The following is a 24,255-nucleotide window of genomic DNA, read 5'->3' on the forward strand; positions in this document are numbered from 1 at the left end:
GCGTTTGCTCTTTCTGGTTTTCCTTATCTGTTTGCAGAGCCCACGTGATTCCTTGTGACAAGAGTCTCTAAGAGCGTTGGACCAAGGCCTTGGACTCCTGTCATGCCTCTCTCCTCACCCCGGCACCCTTGAAGGTCAGGACTTGAAGAATTGACCTGGTTTGTGGTAGGAAAGAAAGCAATTTTCTGGGTCATTTGGACATCCAAGGTAGGTACAGGATTCCCGTGGGACAACATAATTTAAATGAAGCAGAGTGTCTGGGTGATCTAAGGAGGTAGGTAACTAACCTACAGAGCACCATCTCCTCCCTGGCATCCCACCCAAGCCCAGCACGCCTTTCGTGCAGCGGCTCTGTTCCATCGGCTAACCCCATCCGACTCCAGATCCAAGACCAAGCTGCTCTCTCTCTCTCTCTCGCAATATCCCTCCCAGAAGTTGCTTCTACTCTAAGCGGCACGTTATTATGCCTAAGCAAAATAGTGTGTCTTTACAAAGCTGAACATCTCCCTGCATGGGGAAGGGGCTGAGAAAGCTTTCAGACAGCCATTCCTGAAAACACTTGCCAAAATATTGTTGGGAGAAAAAAGGGGGAAGCGAATGTTTTATCGATGGTAACGGTCATTGCTGTGTTAAAGGATGCACTTGAGATGGAGATGGGTCTGTCATCCCACGTCTGATCCCTAGCCTCTGTGCAATGAGAAGCCGTGCTGACATCAATATAGGGTCAGGCTGCCAAGGGACTGGTTCCAAGATAAATCTGCCATTGTATCGAGTTCCCTCATGTTCAGACTATCTCATTATCACAGTGATAAGTGTGATAGTCCCTCATTCCCAACTAGGAGGCAGGCTGTTCATTCATTCTGATAGTTGTGTTTGTCATACGCTTATCTAGAAAAGCTTGAATGAAAAAAAAAGGGAAAATTTTTTCCAAAGGCATGCAAACAATCCAAAGAGGTTGAACAACTCTTTTGGCAGCTATGTCCTGCTCTGACGCAGCTTTGCTCTCAAGGCTCTTTCAGATTTGATCGGATGGGTGGAACAGCCTGAACCCCCCAGTATTTGCAGTCATTGAGAAAGGTGCTGAACCCGCTGCCCCGCCGGTGTGAGGCCCTCATTGGTCCCGCAGAGGGGCCGATCCGACAGCCCCGCTCATACAAACAGCGGGCTGGGAGGAGCAGAGCCACTGGGGCGTGCGGGGTTGTTCAGGCAGAGCCATTGGAGTGTGCGGCGTTGTTCAGGCAGAGCCATTGGGGTGTGCGGGGTTGTTCAGGCAGAGCCATTGGGGTGTGCGGCGTTGTTCAGGCTGTGCACGGGGGAGCCTCAGCTGGGAGAATAAGCAAGTTTTGATAGTCAGAGTGTTTGGTATGAATTAGCAGACCAGGGTGAGCAGTCTGATGAGGTCATTAATACTTTGGTGTTTGGCAAGGTAAATATGGAATCACCAAAACATCTTGGTGAGGAGCTCAGAAAGACTTGGCAGGTGATTTTTGGCTAGAGGTTTTGTCACAGGCTGTGCCTTCTGAGTGCAGAAACTGCGCTGGCCGGAGCTGTGGTCCAGAGCTGCCCTCCAAGGAAGGTAGCAAGGGACAGTGATACTTCACTAGCTGGCGTAGATGGGAAGAATTATGTCATGGGGCCCGTTCGGGTGAGGGATAATAGACATCTGTATGCTGAAAAGAGAATTGGCAGAATCCAATTACAGCCTGGTCGTGTCCTGTGCTGATTCAATCACAGGCCTAAGTGGCACTGGATCAGCATTACGGTTTTGGTCAGACTAGGGTCTAGCAGGATGGTAAGATGTTCTTATATCTTTAGTGCAAGAAAAAATAACTGTGATGTTTTAATCATGCTGAGGGACAACCATGGTGTAACTGGGTCTTGTGACACAGCTGCTTCTGTAACGAAGACAGGATCTTAGATGAAGATGTATCAAGAATCTCAAGGAGTTAAAGCCTGGAGTGAACTGCAGCATGCAGTAGGCCCTCGACAGCCGTGGATTATTGCTATGCCCGGCAGTTCTACACTGTTTTAGTGAGCATGTAAGTCAGGGATCTCAACAAGAGCTGTCGCTGCCTTGCTTTGGAGGAGAGAGTACAGCAGGTAACTCTGGAGCTGTGCGAAGCTGCAGAGAAATCAGGGAGAAAACCAGCCAAGGAAGACGTGGCAAGCGGTAGCTCAAGAGGAGAAGGTATTTTCTCCTTGGGCCTTGGATGATAGCATGGAAACAGAAACTGGGCTCAGAAGTTAAGAGGAAAGAGTGGGAGCTAAGACAGCCTTGAAAGTACCAGCAGCATGATGGTGGGTGCAAATGAATGGGAGGGAGGCTGCAGCAGGTGAGGAAGTTCTCATTAAGGAGAACTTAATGAGACAATAAAAGCCACTGTGAAACCTAGCAGTCCCCATGCCTTTCCTCTGGTGAAACTTTCCTGGTGAGTAAAATTTTTAAGTGTCCCACTCTTGAGCTTGGGGAATGGACTTGTTAGATAAGGTCAAGCAAAAGATGGTGCACATAGGTCTGACAGCAGAATCTCTTCCAGAGCTTGCTGAAATCAGGCAGGAAAAAATATGGCAAGTTAGAGGACCGGTATTGGTAAAAAATTTCTCTGTGAAGGGGAGATATTGGTGATAGCGTTATTATGGGGTACAGGCCAAACCTTACCTGGCTCTCCTCAGCCTTTCCTGGTGTAGCAGCTGGGTGAGGGTCCCACCCAGCACGGGAGTTAACCTGCTGATCCAGGGTCAGTCCTGATTGGCACCAAACCAGGAAGGGAACAGGGTGCTCTTTGCTGGTTGCACTTTGGTCCTTCCCTGCACCTCTCCCAACTTCTGCTTAGCTGTACGGGGCAGAGCTGCTACCAAATCTTTCTTTACATCCCCCGTTCTATCTCTGTGCAGCTGCGTATGAAAAGCAAAGCACAGCGTCTTTTGTCCTGTACTGAATTCTGCTTTAATTTGCAAGCCTGCTTACAGTGACCAGTGACTAACTCAAGCCCTTCCTGTATGTTCACTAAATGCCTGTACAGGGCACGACGCATGCACGCTCTCTGTTTGTAGAGGAGCTGTAGCTTAGTGCAATAAATAACAAGTCAGGCTAGGACCCAGCAGGTAGGACAGAGAGGAATGGGGTGTTTGGCACTAGCTGTGTAGCTGTTCACATTCCCTAAAATGACGTGACTTCACTGTCCAGTTCAACCGCTTTTGTCTAAAGGCGAATCAAAGGGCAAACCATATCTATAAACAGAAGGCGATGGATGTTAACTGGGTGTTACGCAGACTTTGCAGGACAGAACTGCACACAAACACAGCGAAGCAAAGAGAATCTGCGAACAAAGCAAAAGGCGCTACTGCCGGTTCTTGTTTCAGTGCAATGTTTGTTCAAACCCTCGCCCTCTCATCCAGCTTGAGATGTTTGTCTGTGCAGTGACCTGTTAAACGCTGGGTATTCCAACAAGCCTCTCGTCTCTTTGTTTGAAGGCTGGTTGGAGATAACCCCGTGCCTGTGCTGAAGCTGATGCGGCAGATCTGTTAGTCATTGCAGACTGGGAACTGAGAGCGTAGTTAGAAACAGGAGAACAAACTGAACTCTGTGAGTCTTTCAGTCAAAGCTTCATGACTCAGGAGGAACAAGGACGGTAACAAAATGAGCCGGTGCCTATTTCCTGCAGATGGCCAAGCTATGGACAGGCAGTAATATCTGATAAAACAATAGAGAGTGCTATCTACTTACATAGCCCTTCACATAGCTAAGATGTATTCTCTGCTCCGGGGCCTTTTTTAAGGCACTTTGGTTCCCAGACATGGGGAATGCTATTTTCCAGATCACTCCCAAGAAATTATAAAATTACTCCTCCCTCCCTTGATTCAGAAATACATTTATAGCTGCTTTGAGTTCTGTCTCCCTAGCTGGGTAATATCCAAGCCAGCATCTTCTGGAAATCAGGCACAGTCTCCCTCAAGACAGTGAAGCTGAAGGCAGGGGAGGAGGGAGGTGGTGGCCTTTAGGCTGTGCTCAGTGTGGAGGTGCCTGTGTGCTGCAGAACCTCCCAGCGGGCTCAGAGGGGCTGTGCAGGGTAGAGGATGCTTTGGGGATGCCTCGTAGGACCAACCGTTGGGAGAGACCAAACCTATTCACAGCCTCCATTCGGATCAAATCAAAACATTTCTTTGGTGTACCACGTCTGCTAATTCTTGCTGTCAGGTGGTTTGGTAGGTGAGTTTTAACATCACCTTTAAAAAAAAAAAAACAAACCCCAAAACAAACAAAAAAAGCCAACCTGGCTGAGCAGTGATGGATGGAGCTCAGGAGGTTGGATGACAGTAGCATTTGTCTACTCTCAGGTGATGGATGCAGGCTGTCGTCCAGCCAAGCACTGGATGAGCAGTGCCCTTCACCTTGGCTGGACTAGGTGCGGGGTGTTTTTTGCACATCTCTGCTTGCCAGGGTTGCATCTGGATTAAGAACGACAAATCTCTGTGAGCCAGTATATTCACACCCAGCGGTTTTTCAGAATTCCTTAGATGACTGCTAATTGAATCACTGTAAATGAAATAAAATCCGGGTGCTCATTTTGGAGCAACTATTTGTTAAACTCTTAGCATTTGGATAGCATATTGTAAAATTAACAAATCCCTCTCCCTTGGGAGCTGAGATTTAAACTTACATTCCTCTGACCAGGAAAATAGAGGCTGGAAATAAATTGATTTGCTCTAAGAAAACAAAGGCAGTAGCCTTATAAAAAAGATCAGAAGACAGAATCTTTTAGTTCCTGATCCAGTGGTTTGCTTAAGCAATGTCAGGAATTTGGGGCAGCACGAATCAAATAGTCAGCAAATTCTGGGTGCCCTAGGGTATTGAAAAATGCTTCTGGGGAAGACTGCTAATTGCATTATGGGTCAGTGCTCCACCATGTGTTGTTTCTAGCTGTTCTGCCTTAAACTGCTCTGCCATACCAGCCTGTAGTGAAATCCTGAGATGAACACTGATGCTAAGAGAGAAATCTCTGCTGTTCCACGAAGAAGCTAACAAAAAGCTCAAAACCCCCTTCCCCTTTGTCCTAAAAGCCCAAACTGAAACACAACAAGAACCTGTTAGGGTCAATGACCCTGAATCAACTGTGGAAGCACCAGCCTGTAAGCAGAAAAATACAGACTGAGAACGGCGTGGGTGGCGAGGCGGTAGGAGAGGTCTATTCTCTTACCCCTAAGAGTAATTCAGAAGATACTATAGGAAAGACAGAGGATCATTGCTGCATCTCTGTGAGGGTACGAAGAGGCTCATGGCCTCTCTGCTCACATATTTCAAGCAGATGTCTCTGCTTTCTGCGAGCACTACACGTGGAGTGCTCTACATCTGGCAGCTGCTCAGCGGCTCCAGGTTAAATTGCTCTCCTTTCCCAGCTCTGACTCTGCCAAAAGAGGGGGGGGAAAAAGGAGGCAATTGATGAAGTGTTGGAATGCAAGAAGCAATGAGCGAATGTTGTGAAAAATAGGGAAACACTGGTGTGTGGATATTTAAAATGGAAAATACAGCTCATAATGGCAGAAACTGCAGTTTCAAAATTTGAATCTAAATATTGTCCTTTTGCAGGCACATTTGGTGAGCAGTCCAGCAGCTGTGGCTTTTCTTCCCCTTTTCACAGTAAGGCCAGCACAGACGGAATTATCTGCTGGGGTGCTCAAGGCCTTGCTCCAATGCACCCTGCAGTCCAAGAATAATTAAGTTTAATTGCTTTTTGTGAGAAAAGCTGCAGAAGAAAGTACCTGATTTGTACCTTTACGCCACATGCTAAAATTCTGATCCATAAAATGCTGTTGATCTTGAGCATACTGAAAAGTGTAATTTAAAACAGCTTCTAGCTTTCCAGGTAGTGTGAAAACATGGTACTTAGTTTTTTTATTTGGGGGGAGGAGGGGCCTGACAGGAGCTTTATCCTCCTGTGTCTGTGCAGGATGGCTGTACCTTTGTCAAAGCAGTGAAAGGACACAACTTTCGTCATGGGTGCTGTCCTGTGATGAAGCTGGGCTTTTAAACAGGGTTACTAAAATCGTGTCTTGCTGCAGATGTCAAATGCATCTTCATCCAGTTTAACCTATGTATGTTGCAAGGAGGGCCCTGATAGGGAACTCTGGACAAACCACGTGCGTTCTTGACAGTATAAGGGAACTGAGAGACCTCTGATTGTTTTTCTTAATTTACTTTCCAGAAAAGCTTCCTTCTCTACAAACACTGCTGGGCCCAATGGCAAAGGCCAGCCGGTACCCCAGAGCCCGGTGGGGATGGTGAGGACCCACCGCTGTGGTGGTGATGCCCAGAGCAGCGTGGCGGTCGGCTGTCCCTCTGACAGGGATGCAGATGCGGGAGCTCTGAAACCTGGCACCTTGCGGACATCCGCTGGTTTATGCCGTATCGACTTTGCATCGGGGGTCTCACAACCCTGGTGGGGGATGTTACCCACCCATCGTGCTCTTTCTTTTTTTGGAGGGGAAAGCTGAACTCCGGCTTTGGTACTGGGGTCTCCCCCCCCAGCATCGTGGGGGTGAGGGGGTAAGATGGCGCCGGCCGCGGCTCCCCTCAGGCGCGCCGCGAGGCCGTGGCGGGAAGGGGGGTGGGGAGGGCGTCGCCTCGTGCCCGCCCCTCGCGCGCCCTCCCTCCCCCTCCCTCCTTCGCGCGGCGCCGCCATCTTGCAAGCGGACAACCGGAGGGGCTGAGCTCAGCCGCTGCCTCTGGCTCTCCCCCTCCCCTCCGGCCGGGCTGCCTTCTCCCGGGGCCGGAGGGCCGGAGCCGGCAGGTAAGGTCTTCAGAAAGGGGCACGCCCGCCCGCTCAGCCCACTTCAGCCGGCTGTGTGAGGGCAGGACATCCCCCTTCCCCAGCGCTCTCTCCCCTTCCCCACACAGGGTTCCGCCGCCTGAGGAAGGGGCTTCGTCGCCCTTCCCTCAGGGGCCCTGTGGGAGGGGGGCCCTCTCCTGGGCGGCCCCTTTCCTGGGCTGCCGGGGGCTCCTCGCCGTCCGTCAGCCCTACAGGTGAAGGGGAGCGGCGTGCTCGCTCCCACGCTGGGGCATGCGGCGTGCCCAGGCCTCTCCCCTGAGAGGAGAGAAGGGATCCTCAGGTATCCTGAGGTGCCTGGGCGGACTTCCCCTCTGAGGGCATGTGTATCCCACCTGGAGCAGCTGAAGGACTTGTAGGGAGGTGTGGGGTGGAAGGGTCGACCCTCTGCCGTTTAGCCGAGGGGGATAGGTTGGTGTGGAGGGCCCTTCTGGGGCCCTCTCTTCCCCGTGGGGAGATGGGCGAGAAGGTTCAGTTTCCTTCCAGCCCATGGGGATCAATTCTTCAATACCGTGGTTATTCCCAGACAGTTATTCCTGCCTCTCTTGCTTTCTGTGTGGACATGCTCAATTCGTGGTGTAAAGCCAGTGGGAGTAGGGCGTCATGTGTACCCAGTCCAGTAATTGTTGTGTTCATCGTGATGTGTCTGTGTAATTGTGTGCAGCCCAAAAGAAAGGGTAGGAGTTTGTAGGCTGCAGCCTACTCTGGTACATGTGTTCTCCCAAATCTGATGCAGGCTTGGAAGATTTGTCCGTCTCTAGCCAGAGGGTTATGGTCCCACATACCCTTGTGGAGTCATGTCTTTACACATCTAATAAAGTTTTGTGAGCTTGTTGTCATCCCAACACCAGTTTCAAGGTTGATACATCAATATTACTCTACAAATGCAACTTCCCCCCGCCACACACACACTGTAGCCCACTTTTTGCTGCTGAAGTACATCCATAAGAAAGCCGTTGACCTATGGTTATGGGAAGAGCTACGTTCAGTGTTGCTTGTGAATATGTCAGTATCTTCTTATGCTGTAAAATGCACCCTGAACAATAATCAGGAACCAACAACTCATGTCTTTCAGCAGATCTCTTAACTCTCATGTCCCTAATCCATGGAGCAAAGACGGTAACGCAATTGGAAAAAAAAACTGTGTCTTCAAAATGTGTGAATACTTTTAGTAACACTGAAAGTTGTTCACATCTAATCACACAAGCAGGGTGCTTTCAGGTGGTGGTTTGAGACCTGAAAGCATTTCTGGTACATGTTTGCTTTGTTGGATTTGAGATGCGTCTTTAACACTGTTATGAATATTTGACAGGTGATGGCCATTAGTTAACAGCTGGGAGTTACAGAGAGTAAGTGTGCAGCAGAACAAAGGAGGAAACACTAGCTAAGAAATAGGTTTTTAATTCTCCTTAAATTGTTGGGTACTTAGTTTGGGAGGGATATAGGGATATAGTTGAGTTTTAGACTGGATGTCTGTAACCATACTGCCTTCTAGGATTATTTTTTTTTTTTTTCTTGCCTGAAAGCAAAGGCTGAAAGGGGTGGGGTCTTGCTTTGGTGGTGTAGGAGGGCACACCAGGTTCTAGTAGAGTCGAAACATCTGGGCATTCAAATTCTGTTGCTGAAGTTGTTGCTACTTGTGCTCTCTTTCTGCCCATTTTGGAAGCTTTGATGACAGGCAGGTTTTCATTCACAGTGATTGAGCATAGCACAGCCTCTTCATGAAGAGATTTGTTATTAGGAAGTTCCTGATTTCACTTTGGCTCTTAGTTGAGGGTGAATCAGGTACAGTTTCTGTGATGAGGTGAAACTGAGCAAGCGTGCGTGTAGTTGCAAAGGTGGGCTGAATGAGTTTCTTTATAGAGCTAGCCAGCTGTTCCTGTAAGTATGAAAACTGTTGTTTTAATTTTAGATGCTGTTTTGGAGTACTTAATAGTTGATATACCATCAGTTTTTTGTAACAGATTAAGTGTGACTAGATAATTACATTTCTCAGCAGGGAGTTGTTTACCAGGAAAGAAGTTATTGATTTATCCTAACTTTTGTTTACTTTATTCTGAATTATGCCACTCGTATTTGATATTTTCAGTCCCCAATGTAATGCTGAAACGGTTAATGAAGGATTGGACTATTTATACAGCAGAAGTGAAGTGTTGAAGCCTAGGATTTTTTGAGTTGAATGCTACTTCAGTCTATCAGTGGCTGCTGGTCAATCTGATTTTTTTTTCCTTTTATTTGAACAAAACGTTGTAGCAGAAGAAGTCACGAAAACGTGATGTTACAAAGAAGAATGAAGTGTCAGGATGGAATCCCATCAAATCCTTGGCAGGATTAGTGGTTTGTGCCTTTATTTGGAAAAAAAAATTGTACATATTTCCTCTTGATATTTTCCTCCTGTTTTCACAGGAGAAATATTAGTATCGAAGAATGACAACTGCTTCACCAAGTGGATGCATTGTGCAAGAGATCATTTACAGCTACCAGCTTTATTGAACTCTTCCTTACATTTCACCCATATTTGTAAGTTTATAATTTATTGCAAAGTGATGAAAAGATATGCAACTATGGAAATAGACTCTTCTAGGCATTTTAGCAGAGCCAGGACCCAGGAGCTCCGTTTAGCTCACTTTTACCTCTGACTGGCTTTGTGATCTTGAAAAAGTCAGTAAACGTTGTTCAGTTCTGGAAAATGAACTGGACAAGCTGATGGAAAGGAGAATCTGTGTTACTAGATGACAGCCTGTGGAAAACATTTAAAAAAAAGAAAAACCCCGTTGAAGTTAGGAGGTTGTCTAGGAGGATCTTTGGAGAGCTCCAAGGAAGCATTCTGCTGGAGGGTATGTAAAGCTCCGGGGGAGGATAAGGAAGGCAAGGCAGGCTGAAACCTGGTTCTTTGTGCCGTCTCGTTAGGTATGCTGAGCTAGGTCAATAAAGGGTATGGTTTGTGGGTCACAACGTACTGTAAGGATATGTTCCTGGTACTATTAAAGTGGTGATAACGCATATTAAGAATGCTGAAAAATACAGACTTATGGGAGACTCTTCACTTTCTAAACAGAGAAAATTTGTTTCTTTTTTGTTTTTAATGTGGCTTTAACAGACCTTTGATCTCTTGCAGTCTTTTAGAAGCGGAAAAACAACTTAGGTTTGATGTTTTGTGTGCCATCAACTGAAGTTGGGGCCATCATGAATATAACCAAGGGTGGACTGGTGCTGTTTTCAGCTAATTCCAATTCGTCATGCATGGAGCTATCGAAGAGGATTGCTGAGTAAGTAGAATCCTGCAGGGCAGCTTAGGATCTTGGGGTTATTATGATGGGACTTTTTTACTGAAGACTGATTTCTCTGTTAAAGGAAAGTTACATAGGAAAACTGCCATGGTTTGCAAGAACATCTGGTGTACTGTATTGATTAGCGTATTCCAACGGATCAATAACAAAGAAAATAACTTGTGTTTAAATTGTTTGGTGGCAGGTTGTGATTGGCTGCAGTATGTTGTAGGGAACATGTGGGAAAACTAATGTTTGAATAGTGTTAAATAATCATGGCAGAAGTTTTTATCATTTTCTCGTTCTCCTTGTAGCAGAGTTTTCTTGGATGGCAAAGCTGCATCCGTCCTGCTCACTGTATATTTTAGATGGGACATTTGTTTAGCTTTAAATGCATGAATAGCTTCAGCAGTACTTTTACGACTCAAGGAAATTCTTATCGTGCTACTATAGCAGTACTAGGATGCATAACATTACCAGGAGTATTGCACATGACGGGTTTCTTCCTGGGGCTTATGTACCCAAAGTTAGATAGAAAGAGAAGAAGAAAGGAGAGTGCAAAGGAGTTGAAGTTATGCATTGCAAAGACTTGGACATAAGTGCATAGCATACTCAGTTGTCTCCTTTTTTTTTTTTAGTGTTGGGAGTTTGTGCTAATACTGAGGTGGAATAGACATAGCAGACATTAGTCTTCCATTATTCATCGAATAGAGCTTGCTAGTGTTTCCAATGCACTCTAGATTAACATTTTTTCTATATAGAAGAGTGATTTTACAGTGGTCTTTCAAACATTGTGCACGTTTATGTTGCCATGTGTATATACGTACATATATAGCAACATATGTATAATGTATATAGAAATATGTATTAAAAATTATAAATTGTTACATAATTTAGTAATAAAGCATTATTTTTTTTGTTGCTTGTTCTTCTGAGCTCGACTTGAAAATGAGTTCAGCTTAGCCTGCAGTGCAGCTTCTGGAAATTGTAGGTGCTTTGTTAAGAGATTTCCACTGTAATTACTGGTTTTATGGTTTGGGGTTTTCTTTTCTTGGTTTTCTCCTGTGAAATACAGCTTTTTCAGTAACTATTGCATTGTATGGGCTTTGCATTTGTTTTGTCCCTCATTTTCCCATATTGACTTCTCTTTTTCTTTTTTCTGTTCTGCAGGCGCTTAGGAGTTGAGATGGGGAAGGTTCAGGTTTATCAAGAGCCAAACAGAGGTGAGCATTTAATTGGCAAAACTGGAGACTTACCTAGCTATGATGTATTTGCTACCCTTTTCTTAGACTCTATTGAGTTTTGCTATTGCAAATATTACATATTTCTCTTCTTGGCAGAAACGAGAGTGCAGATTCAGGAGTCTGTGAGAGGAAAGGATGTATTTATCATCCAAACAGTTTCAAAGTGAGTAACTGTTTAAAGACACTGTGCTAGCATTTTGACATGGACTGTCCATAAGAATGCTTCTGTTGTAATTTTTCTTCCCGTTTTATGTATATGATACAGTATAATAAACTTAGATTAACTAGATAGAGGCTTCTCTGTGTGGGTTTTTTGTTGTTATTGTTTTGGGGGGGTTTTGATATGCGCACAAAGAAGACTTCAGTGTAAGCTAACCTCTGTTATTTTCATTTTCAGTGAATATGTCAATGAAACTTTCCCCTCAGTCCCTGCATCCCTGCATTAATCTTTGGTTAAATGCATTCTTTTGCTTATGTCATTCTCTTTAAATTCTTCCCTTTTCAGCTACCCCGTCTCCAGCACCGTTACAAAGTTCTAAATGTAGGAGGAGCGTTTCCTAGGCAATATGTCCCATGATTCAGAAAACATCTTTTTTTTTAACATGAAAAGACCTTTACAAATGCTAAGACCTTTTTTCTAATGGCAACAGAAATAGAAGGTCTCTTAGTTCATGACCAGTTCTCATCTAAAAACAAAGTCTTCTCAATGTTTTCATTTATGGCAGAAGATAAGATGGTAATTGTTAAATATTTCGGCTGCTGTTGGCTTGAGCAATAGGGGAATACGTTGTAAAGTAGGAAAGTTTTTTTTTAAAAAAAAACTTACCTAAATAGAAAAATATATCTATTTTGTTTTGTGCACAGTAGAAATATATGTTGGAGATAAATTATGGACTACTTTGTTATAGCAACATGCTGTATTACTAAAGGCCTGAAAATGGTTTAACAAAAACTGCTGAATTTCCCAAAAAAGCCCAAGTGAAATGCTAGTGAAGGATTAACATGCTGTGTGCAGGGCACTTGCTGTCCTGAGGTGCACAGCTGGATTCTTAGTGAAGATCGCTCAGTCACCATACTCTGCTATCCTGGAGTGAAATCCCTGGCGTGGGTATAGATATTGTGTTGAGTACAGGATTTTTGTGCACAAGATACAGAACTAGATGCTTCTCGTTCCAGGGATGTGAATACTACGATCATGGAACTCCTGATCATGGTGTACGCCTGTAAAACCTCCTGTGCCAAAAGCATTATTGGAGTGATTCCTTACTTCCCGTACAGCAAACAGTGCAAAATGAGGAAAAGGGGTTCCATTGTCTCTAAATTACTGGCATCAATGATGTGCAAAGCTGGTAAGAATGCAGGTTATTATGAAATAGTCAGGGCAATGGGGGCTCCTGCTATCAGCTTTCAGGTTTAGAGAAGTCTGTGCACAAGCTGGGACTCTGTTTAAAAATAACTGCCAAGTTTTTTGTGAGTTTAAAACCACATAGAAAGGAAAATATAATTAGAAATGTTTCCAAATGATGAGTTCATAAAAAAAGCAAACTTGTAACAACCGTTTTATGTTGTGTCCTACTGAGCTGGCAAAATGAGTCTGCTGGACTCTGCTGCTTTGGGCCATGGTATCTCTCTCTCATAATGCTGTTCTTTGCCTTTCTAACACTCTTGAACAGTTGTGCTTTGTCATTTCTAGCCTGGTTTTTATCTGTTGGATGAATGCGTTTTGTAGCTGTCCTTTACATTTGAGATGATGTGGGAGAATGAGATTACTGAACGTTGTGAAAATTAATACGTTTTCTTTTCTGCTCCTTTGTTTTTGCTCCTGTCCCTAGGAAGAATGGGCAGTTACAATGAACACAGTGTGATCTGATTTCTTATTTTGAGAGAAATGTTTTGATGATTAGGATTTGGGCCCATTTTTCAGAGTTCAGAACTAACGTTAGCTGTGCTGGGGTCTTGCTGTAGGGCATAGGACAATTTATCTTATTAGTGCTTTCATTTTGTCACATGTCGAATGGAGAAGGATCTTACCTGCCTCAGTGTGGCACTACTGAGTCAATTATGTAGAGTGTTCTGAGGTTCTTTTTAAAAGGACACTAGAAATCTCGAAACATGATAATGCTGGTGTACTTAAGAGGGACATAGTTAATATGCGATGTACTTTCACTACGTATAGTATTCTTGTTCTAATGCAGCTTAGAGATTTTATTCTGGACAAACTTCAGTGAAACTTACTAGAGAAATAAAGAGTATGTCTGTTGTTCTCTCTTACTTTTTTTGATGTGCTTCTCCGTATGTCTTTTTATTTTTTTTAAAAAGGACTAACTCATCTTATTACCATGGATTTACATCAGAAGGAAATACAGGGCTTCTTCAATATTCCAGTTGATAACTTGAGAGCATCTCCATTTTTACTACAGTACATCCAAGAAGAGGTGAGGAAGGCCTGCTATTACAGTTGCTTTTTTTAAATTATTTTTTGTCATGTCTCAAGGCTTCTGAAACAAATTCCTCTGAAAAGACTAACTCTTCAAACAGAATTTTAAACGGGGAAAGGTCATGTTGGGGCAGGGAGTGGTGTTGGGGCAGTTGGTTCTTTTCTTCCCCACAGGCTTAAGTTTTGCTTTCAGAAGAGCTGGCGTTTTCTTATCCATGCAGTGATGCTGTTCTGTCGTCTTAGATATATTCCCCTAACTAGTATTAAAAAAAAAGAGGATTTTCTTGCTCTTGATATCCTCTTCCTTTCCTATTTCCGGTTTCCTTGACATTTATAGGATGGACTGCTTGTGTAGGTGTAATTTATATCGCATTATGAAAACACTTTGGAAATTAAGTTGCAAACTATGAGAGAGCCTATCGATCGTACTCTGAAAGTAAGAACAGATGACTTCTTGTGTGGAAATCTTCACCTGCTGTTTGTTCAGCATGTCTTGACTTGAGGAGCTCAACTTCTGATGTTCTGTGCATCCATTTCTCCATCTTGTTTTTATAAGTGCTTTGAGAAGTGCTACTGGTAGATTCATATATACAAATTGTGCAAATGATAATTGTGGATATGAGATGGATATTATGCCTCTGACTAACGATAATTTGGAATAAAGCAAATGCTTTCTTCCAGTTGAGAGAGAAGGTTTAGCTCATTCTTACTTTTGAATCCAAGCTATTTCCTTTTATAGAGATACGAATGCCTCAATTTAAAACAAAACAAAACACCCCCAAAACCAAAACCAAACCAATATGATTTTGTTATGACAGTGTTAAAATCTGTTTGGGGAATCAGTTACCATTTGAATCTATCGTTATCATTTCATTTGGTAATAGAGTCAAAGAGGATGATAGAATAAAACTCCAGGCTCTGGCTTTGCCACAGTCATTCATCTTGTATACCAGGAGAGAAGTATTGCACACTGTAAGCACTTCATAAGTTAAAAAAAGAGGGAAAAAAAAAAAAAAGGAAAACCAAATATGCAGACACAAGACAAGTTGTGCCTTTGTATGTTGCTTGAATGTATGGATTATGGTTGATCACAAGATTGTGTTCCTGGTTTAGTCTTGAAGCACATTTTGGTATGTGAGCTCTTAATGGTTTACAAAGAATTGTTGCAGCTTTGAGTCTGGCACTGCTGTGCAGTCTAACAAATGAACATTTGTAGAGATTTGCTGAGGTATGTTTAGAGAGGTCTTAAAAGATACTTCCAGTTTTTCATTTCTTCATTCCTCTGCTTGTCCATGAGATGACTTGCTAAAACTAGAGTTGACTGAATGTATCTGATCACATGGGATTTATATTGGCAGGTACTTTCACTAGCCAGGTCATCTATAGTATCTTTTCTTAAAAGTTTCATCCAGTGCTGCTCAGGAAGAATTTAGTGTTCATCTCAAGTTCACGGTAGCAGCAGCTTGCTGTATATCCTGCACTGTGAATGCCAAAGCATGAAAAATGTTTCAAATGGGAATTGTGATGGGCTAGGGGTATATTGAATAGCATGAAATAGAGTCCAGCTTGATAAGAATGGAGGTCACTTAAAAAGCATTTAACTGAAAGTTAAGAGGATGAAGGCTTGTAGTTGTTCCCTGTCAGGAATTTATGCACGGGTGTGAAGAGAATTACTTGGTGTTCTGGGATGAAGACAGTCCAATCAGTGAAACTAATGTGGTATAAAAAGAATTCGGTGATTTTCCTTTGTATGCCTAGCAAATGTTCAATACTTAGTGTCTTCTCTCTTTCCTATGTGTACATGTTAATCTTAGAGTGACGTAACTCTTTGTTACAAGGAGTTGTTGATGTCTTACTATCTTTTGGATGAGACTTCTGGCTTACTGACTTCATTTTTAAAGAGCTGAGAACAAATTTGATAATTTGGCAGGGAAAAAATGAGGCAATGATGTCTGAACAAGATCAAAGCCTTTGTAACGTCAAGTGACAGGCCCTGCCTTGTCCATACCTTCTATCATGTTAATCTTTGGAGCCTGTTGTATAACTAAGTGTTTGTAAAGGACAGAACATGCTGAATTCTCAGCATTACAGGTGGAGTTAGTAGCATTGCGGATTATTAACGTTGCCTGACACGTCCTCAGAAAAGCTCTTGTTTTCAGTTGGTTAGGCCCATGCCCAAATTCAGAACTTAATTTTTTCTTTCCCATGCCTGTTTCGGGTAGAGTGCTTTTGGAAATATTCAGCCAGTGTGGTTTGTATGTTTGAGGATAAGATTGTTGAAGAACTTACAATCCTTGCTTGTATTTGAAGAAACCCAAGTATTTCTATGCTCTGGAACTGGTATTTGACATCTGACAGCAAGGCGATGAACTGCATGTCAGGGTATCATCCCCCCAGATTTGTGAAATTACAACTGTACCAATCAATTTGTAGGTATTTAGTGAAGAGTCTTCCGTCCTTTAACACTGGGATTCTGAGGATTGGATCTGCTCTGTAGGACTTCGCTTGCTATCGCAGCTGAGAGTGGCTGTGGACTACATTACAGCAACTGATAGAAGGACAGACAGCTTCTCTGTATGCTGCTCTCTGTGGCAGACAGATCGTCCGAGGGCAGCACAGTGAAGGAAAATGCTGAGTTTGCAAGGAAGGGGGTTAAGAAGAGATCTTAGAGGGAGCACGGATTGCTGTTGGAAAGGAGGACTGGAAGTGTCAATGGTGGAATGCTCGAGAAGCTATGGACAAGGAAAGACAAGTCTGATGCGGAGTCACTGTTTGCAGGGAAAGTGGAGACCAGGATAAGCAACTTTTGAGAGATGGGGACTAAAATGCTGGCTAAACAGAGAGAGGGAGTCTGGGATGAAAAGCTAGTATGAGAATTTGGCAGGGCAGGGGCAGCAAACTTTGGAGTAGATGGTGCTTGTGAAGACTGACTGAAGTACCCATTAGACCTCAAAATGAAACTCAGGCTCCTTAACCTTACCACTTTGCTGCTGTTGGCATTTGCAGCAGCGTCCTCTAGCACTGATCTGCGTAGAAGACTGTTTGCAGCATTATTAGACTCCAGGATCAGTGCAGTGAGCGCGGAATTTTTATCCCTTTTGATGGTCCATATAAAGAGTCAGTATGATGTGATGGAAAGGTGTTACTTTTTTTGGTGTACTCTGAAAAACCATAGGAAATAGATGAAATGCTGTGTTTTCAAGCTGTTGAAGACTGCCATGTGCACACACAAGACAATTTAAGTTGAACAGGAAACTTTAATTTTGATGGTTTCCTGTTTCTTTTAACACTTGTCTGTGTAGCCCTGATACTCTTCTAAAGCAGTTACTTTTGTGTAATCTGTACTATAACATGGTGTTTATGAAAGGTACAGTTCTAAGTTAATATCTGAATTTTCTAAATACCTGTTGTTACTGAGCTGTGAACTCTGATCATGTACCATGGATTCTTGAGGTTGCTTTCTTAGGTAAAATGTTCGATGCTTAAAATTCTTCTGGCAAAATAAAGTTCTCTGATTCTTACTGAGTTTAAATTTGTCTAAAGATATGAAGTAGACATTGCTATCTGTTATTTACTACAGATACCAGACTACAGGAATGCTGTAATTGTGGCCAAATCACCTGCGTCTGCAAAGAGGTGGGTAAGATCTGCTCTCTTGTGTTAGAGCAGGAAATCTCTATCGTGATTTTGTTCTTAGGATCAAGTGAAGGACAGGTATCCAATAATTAGAAGATGCAGCCTTCAAATCCCTTCCAATTCTACTTTGTCAGATATGTAGTTTTTACGTTATTGCTATAATCATAATAAATCTAAAGAGACTAAAAAACAAACAAACAAAAGGATGAGGTAAATCAATACAGTGCTTAGGATAAAGAAGGTATTTAATCATATTATATTTGTATGCATTTACATTATAAATTTCCTGCTGTAAATGAAGAAAAATGGCTGGAAGTATAACGCCATTAATCCAAAGTAATTGCTTAATGTGGTCATAACTTAGAACATGGTTGATCAGATCCTAAATACAGATGGCTTACCATCTAGCATGGTGAAACAGGATTTGATGTTTGAGATGATTCTGGTTGTGAAGTCCTTGTTGGCTGAACGACTGTTCTTAATCCATGAAGCTCTTTGATTGATTGTTCCTAAACTCTGGAATTACAGTACTCTCAGCAGGTCGTATAAGAGTTGGACAGTGGTTTAAGAGACGCTGTATTTGCTGTGGTGTCAAACTAATAGTTTGTTGAAAAGTTACCTAGACTTTCACGCCAAGGAATCACGATACTCTTTGTAAGAAAGGTTTTTGTTATTTTATGTAGCAAATCAGAAACGCTTTAATTTGTAGAAGTATAGTGATCTCTTGTCATCTTTGTTTTCCAGCAGTACTTTTTATGTGATTTCTTTTTGTTTTGGCCAGTTACGTTACATTTGCTTGTCTTTGACCGTTTCTTTTGCTTGGTGTCAGTATTGCCTCTTGGGAGTAGGCAGACATTTGTTGAAGTTTTCATGCTCGTCAAGTAGTTGTGCATGCCAGCAAATAGTCTACACATACCTTTAACTGATCAGACAGATAAGTTGCACACCTAACCGATTTGTGTAGGAGAGGATCCCAGAGCTGTATGGTTTAGCTTCTTGACGTGTACATGTGAGCATTTAAGAGCAGTATTTGAGGAGGTACATTGTATTTGGAAAAGGGTGATTGACTGCTTCAGCCTAATCGAGGAGAACGCTTTTCAGATGAATGTCTACTTGTGGAAGAGAACCTTTGCTTGATGAAGTTCAGAATGTTTCTGTGGTTTCTGAGCTCACTGGAAAATAAATAAATCATTTCACTGTTACTTTGAACTTTATTCAGTTTAATATTGCATTTTAAAGTAATTATTATGGTTTTGTTGATAGGATTATGCCTTCTAAGTCATAACTCTTAATGTTTGGAATCCTAATTTATCTGTAGCTAACTACTGAAAAAAATATCCTAACTGTATGATAACCACAGGGCAGAAGATTCTTCATTTTTAATTAACTGAGCATCACGATGGGCAAATTATTCTCTGGACTTGGAGTTGTTTGGATAGTGAAACAAGGCTTAAGCGTAAAGGAGGTGATTCAGGCCACAGGTCTTAAATGCTAATGTTAGAACTAAGTGACTCACTCTGGACGTGCCAGTCTCACTTTGACCAGAAGGAGACTAGATCACTGGCTTAGGCTAGATACCGAACTCTTGGGTGTGCAAGGTAAGGTAGGATGAATCCGCTAATTATTATTTGCTGCTTCCAGCATCTGCGTTACAAGCACTGTCTGTGAAATTCCTATTTTCCTGACTCTGTTTTCCCCACTCCCCCAGCTACCCGTACACCTCTTTACGGTACACCTCTTTTCTCATTTTAGTTAAAGTAGTACTGCATGGTAAAGCAACTTTTTGTAATCTTGTCAAAATCCAGACTATTTAACTTTGAAGAGTGGTTTGTCAGGCAAAATGGTCATCTGGATTCTCTTTTCTGTAGAATATCTAAGGTTATGTGTCAGAAGGTCAGGGATATTGTCTTTATTTAGTGCATATCCTGCTAAAAATAAATAGGTGAACACTTGTTTTCTGTTTTCATGTGAATATTTTTTTCCCTATTAAATGTAGACAATCCAGACATCTAGGCTATTCTCGGTTACTGTTGGATGAGACCTGCTAAAGCATGGGATCTCAAGAATGCTGAAGGCTAGGAAATGTGTTTTTGACTGTTCGGCAAAACAGAAGGGAGTTATTGGAATTGTGCGACTTGCAGCATTTATCCTGCTGCTTCAAGGCCAGTTTGGGTACTTTGAAGGTTATTCTGACTCTCACAAGCCTGGTGAAAACAAGAGGCTAAGGGGCATGTGGTTTCTTCTATGTGTTTTCCTAAAATTTTGGGATCATTCAATTTTTCCTCTGAAACACTAGAAATAAAATGGAATTAGATTAGGATTGTATGTATGTGAATTATTTTAAATTTAATGTATTTCTATTTTTTTTTAAACCCTTTCCCTACAGGGCACAGTCATTTGCTGAGCGCTTACGGTTGGGAATTGCTGTTATTCATGGGGAGGCTCAAGATGCTGAGTCTGACATGGTGGATGGTCGACACTCACCACCTACAGCCAAAAATGTAGCTGCTATTCATCCCAGTTTGGAGATACCCAGTAAGTAAGTTTGTGTGTGAAAGTGTTCACTTATCATTTTTTGTGGTTTTGGGGGATGGGGCTGGCAGTGATGGACCATCAAAAAGGAATAGGGGGGGAAAAAAAGATTCCTTTTTGATGCTCTTTGTCCATGGTTTTAGTGCCAGGCCGTACATGGGGTCTGTCCCCTTGTAGGAGGGGCTGTGTCATTACAGGTAATCAGAAGAGCCCCTGGCAGAGAGGCCCCACTTTTTTGCCATTTACTTTTTCTGTTGGAATTTTTCTGGGGGACAGAGCTAATAAGCTGAGCTGACACTGGGTTTGAGTAGCTCTATGTCATGGGCCTTGACAGAGTAACCTTGCTGAATGCGGATGTGATCTATAGCTGCACCAGCAAAACTTCATTGCATAAACCTAGCTTGGATCTCAGTAGGGTGATTGAACTGGTTGTGTCTGCAAGCCACTCTATTCTCTGTAGTAAAATTAAGAATTAATTGAATTAGTTAAGAATTTGGGTGTAAATGAATGTAGTTAATACTTTGGCTAAGCTTAAAAAAAATCATTTATGTCTTAAAATCCTGCTTTTTTTCCCCAGTAGTGCTGTGGTGGCTGAAATAGTTGTTGCTTCACTTCTGTCTATAACAGTGGTGACCCATGCAAAGCAGACATTTCCACACTTAAAGTAAATTGTATAAACTTTCTCTTCCTTTCTCCTTTCTACCTCTCTAAAAAAATTTGCCATTAATCAGTGCTGATTCCCAAGGAAAAACCACCCATCACAGTTGTTGGAGATGTAGGAGGAAGAATAGCTATCATCGTGGTAAGTAAGATGCCATAGCTTGTGATAAATTATATTAAATGTGTTAAAGTTGCAGAAATCAAGTAGATTTTCTGCTGTATCGGCAACTAAACTTTGGTTGATGGTGGGCTTTTGATACTGCACTTTTTATACCATGAGACAGTATTCTGCACACTTACTAAAGCTGACTGTGTGAACTATGAAGTGATCTGTGCTGAAAAGCAGCACCTGGACCTTGTTTCCATGAATAGGCCAGATAAAATTCTGTTCCAAGTGCTTGCCTCTGAAGGTGATGAATTTCCGGTGGTGCTGACACATCAGATGAGGGGAAAATCACCATGTTTCTATTCTGTGAGTTTAGAAATACCGGTGAAGTAGGTATGATGCAGTGTTATGCTTTCTCTAAAGCAGAGTGTAATCTCTGAGCTTTTAATGGAAAAGGTCAATTTTCTGTAAGTTTGGTTTTTGAATGAATGTCAGTTGTCTTGGCTTTTCCCTCTTCCCCTCATGAAGCAATCCCTCTATCCCTTTATGTTGCAGTAGTTTTGGACACTCTGCTTTTCTGCTCTTTCACACTTTCAGGTGTCTGAAGAACAGCATCAATAAAAATATCCATTTTGCATTGGCCGTGAACTGTTAAGCTTGAAAAAGATATGATGTCAGTCTGGGTGTTGATCTGTCTGAGGACATGGTGAATCTTCACTGACTCGATCTTATTTTGACAGGATGACATTATAGATGACGTTGACAGCTTTCTTGCTGCAGCCGAGACCCTCAAGGAAAGGGGGGCTTACAAGATCTTTGTAATGGCCACGCATGGCCTGCTATCTTCAGATGCTCCCAGGCTGATAGAGGAATCTGCAATCGATGAAGTAAGCATGGATTCTGAATTTCTGATGAAATGATTTGGTTTTTTTAAGCAAGCAATTTTCTCCTGACTTGATTCTTAAAATACACTGGCATTAAGAATTTAGCTGGGAGGTTCCTGGGTTCAGGCTTTCTTACTGTGGAATTGTATGCTAGAATACTAGCATCTACGCACCCTTAAACTATAGCAATGGGAAACTAGGGAGGTAGTGAGATGATGGACTTGCCAGTATTAGCAGGCTTTTCTCTTCAGTGTGGGGGATGTATTTGTATCTTCCTTTGGACCTGCATGGCAGAATGAAAGGGAGGAAGGACAGTGCCATTAGTATCCATGGATACGTGGACATTCTGTTTCGCAGCTCTAATATGAGAGGTGGAAAACATAATGGAGCTACGACTTTCTGATCATTTTGTCTTTCTGTAGGTGGTTGTTACAAACACAATTCCACATGAAATACAAAAACTCCAGTGCCCTAAAATCAAGACTGTGGATATCAGCATGATCCTCTCAGAAGCTATTCGCAGGATCCATAACGGGGAGTCCATGTCGTACCTTTTCAGAAATATAGGACTGGATGATTAATGCTTTTTATTCTAAAGAAACACCCCGGGCCAAACTGGAAGCGAACAGAGAATGAGCTGTGAAGCGTCATGCTTACCTTAATATTTCTATTGAGCCACTTTTTGTTTTCTCTTGGTTTAAGTATCAAGGTAGAACAGTTTTTAAGAGCTATTTTTTTCTTTGCAGGTTTTTTTTTTGGGGGGGGGGTGGGGGTGGGGAATAAACATTTTACAAAAAAACTGTTCTAGTTGCTTTAGGTTAGTTGCACTATATACGTGATGGAAAAAACCTACAAAACACTTGAGGCAAGAATTTGGCTTCTAAATTAAGCATTCCTTTTCCAAAGCTGCTTGCTACAAGTGCTTTAAAAGATAATAAGATGAAGTGACTGTATAATATTTGCATTTTAAAAGCCAAAAAGGTTGTACTGTTGTATGCAGTTAAGTGATTTTGTAGGAGTGCTTTTATAGAAAAGCATATGAAATATGCACCTGTATTTATTTTCTGCAACGAAGAATAAAGATTTGTTTTGTGTGAGCTTTCTAAAAATGTTCATGTACTAGTCACTTGTCTTCTAAAGTGTGTCCCTTTAAAAATGATTTGCAGGTGTTACGTTACTGGAAGTGAATCAATTCTTTTACGCTAATGTGTTACTTTGGAGTATGAACAGGATTCAGGCTTCTTGGCAGTAAGGAGAATAACATGTGTTTTGCTTGTTGTTACAGCGAAACACCTGCAGCCGAGGAGGACAGGCTGCTTTTCCCTAATACGGATACTCATTGTCATTTTTCACGCTGTCTGCTGCTGAGCAGTCTTGTAAAACGCGAAATACAACCTTTCACTATCCGCTTGCAGGTGCTATCACAAACGTTTGTAGATTGGTTGTAATTTGGCAGTTACAGTGCACTTCCAGTGTGCTGCCCTGCTTCAGGGAAAGTGGGAGGGAGCTAAATCTATGGCTGGATGTCAAGGAACAACAGGGAGTTGGGAATATTCTGGGAGGCAGAGGTTCCAGCTGGTAAAATCCGAATCAGCTCATCACTGGTTTTTCAGAGGATCGTATTCTGGCCTGAATGTATGGATGAGCTAAAAAATACGGCCATAATGCAGAGCTTAACTTGTTCACGTTGGTTTTCCCAACCATCCTTGCGTACGCGTGTGTGGAATGGCTGGCCAGCTGCCACACTGTGAGCTTCCAGTCTCAGAGACTGGAAGTTCCTGGCCTGTTGCAGAGAAAGCAGTGGTGGAATTAATGAGCATTTGGGGCTTGTTTGGTCTAATCTCTCTCCATCAGAATGTCCTACAAATGAGTATAAAACTTTTGGCATGTTCAAAACCAGAAGTGAAAATTAACCTTTGTTGACACTGTTTTTCTCTACTTGAGACAAACTTCCAAGGGCTTTGGGAGGTTCATTTGCTTTTAAGGATAAAAAGAGTTTTTTTTCCTTCCCTTGTCTGTCTTGGCACAGCACTGGGAACAATGGAGGCCTGGGACTAGAAGACCTAAATATTGCTGAAAGATCTACAGTACTTGACCTTGTTGGTACATTCAACAAGTCAGACGGTGATTTCATTTAAGCAACTGCACATTTCTGTTCAGATAATGCTGTTCTTCATTCTGTGAGCTTATTTTGCATAAGATTATTCTGTTTGGTTTTGGAGCCGTGTCCGGAGGGGTACATTCTGTCTCTATGAAGTGACAAAATGCAACGCTGTTCCTGGTTGTACTTTAATGACAGTAGGTTATTAAACAGTTCAGCGATGTTAATAGATACACCAAGCTGACGTATTAACACTTTTATGTGCTTTGAATGTGTTAATGCAGGTTAAATTCCAGTTGAGCTTGGGTGCCTCAGCGGCTGTTTCAAAGAGAGGAGAAATACTCTGTCCTGTCTCGGTGATGGGCATATTAGTTGCAGTGTATTTATTTTATTATTGAAACCTTGTGATACATGATTGGAAAGTGTGCTGCCGCTTGAAAATGAGCCAGCGAAGCACTCAGTGCAAAACCCAGTGATTTTGATTACTAAGTACCCAAAACCATTAAATTCAAAGGTGGTTTCCTGCTGCTTGTTTTGTGTTGACCTTTGGAGGAATAGCTTC

General features: G+C 42.4%; 1 protein-coding gene across 4 annotated transcripts; it reads left to right on the forward strand.

The window, feature by feature from the left end:
• The first annotated feature begins 116 nt into the window (after positions 1-116).
• PRPSAP2 (phosphoribosyl pyrophosphate synthetase associated protein 2) lies at positions 117-22,705 on the forward strand. Of its 4 annotated transcripts, none has more exons than XM_075165468.1 (12): positions 117-134; positions 9,231-9,344; positions 9,943-10,093; positions 11,264-11,316; positions 11,434-11,500; positions 12,514-12,686; positions 13,657-13,772; positions 17,355-17,410; positions 19,797-19,945; positions 20,674-20,744; positions 21,449-21,595; positions 22,015-22,705. In XM_075165468.1, exons 3-12 carry the CDS (start codon positions 9,975-9,977, stop codon positions 22,171-22,173), a joined length of 1,110 nt encoding a protein of 369 aa, XP_075021569.1. In that variant the 5' UTR covers positions 117-134; positions 9,231-9,344; positions 9,943-9,974; the 3' UTR covers positions 22,174-22,705. The 4 variants fall into 4 exon arrangements, with proteins under 4 accessions (XP_075021569.1, XP_075021570.1, XP_075021568.1 ...); XM_075165469.1 differs by lacking the exon at positions 117-134 and adding an exon at positions 2,413-2,429; XM_075165467.1 differs by lacking the exon at positions 117-134 and adding an exon at positions 6,658-6,788.
• Positions 22,706-24,255: the final 1,550 nt, after the last annotated feature.

The sequence above is a fragment of the Calonectris borealis genome, chromosome 16 (genome assembly GCF_964195595.1).
Source record: "Calonectris borealis chromosome 16, bCalBor7.hap1.2, whole genome shotgun sequence".
Taxonomy (NCBI): domain Eukaryota; kingdom Metazoa; phylum Chordata; class Aves; order Procellariiformes; family Procellariidae; genus Calonectris; species Calonectris borealis.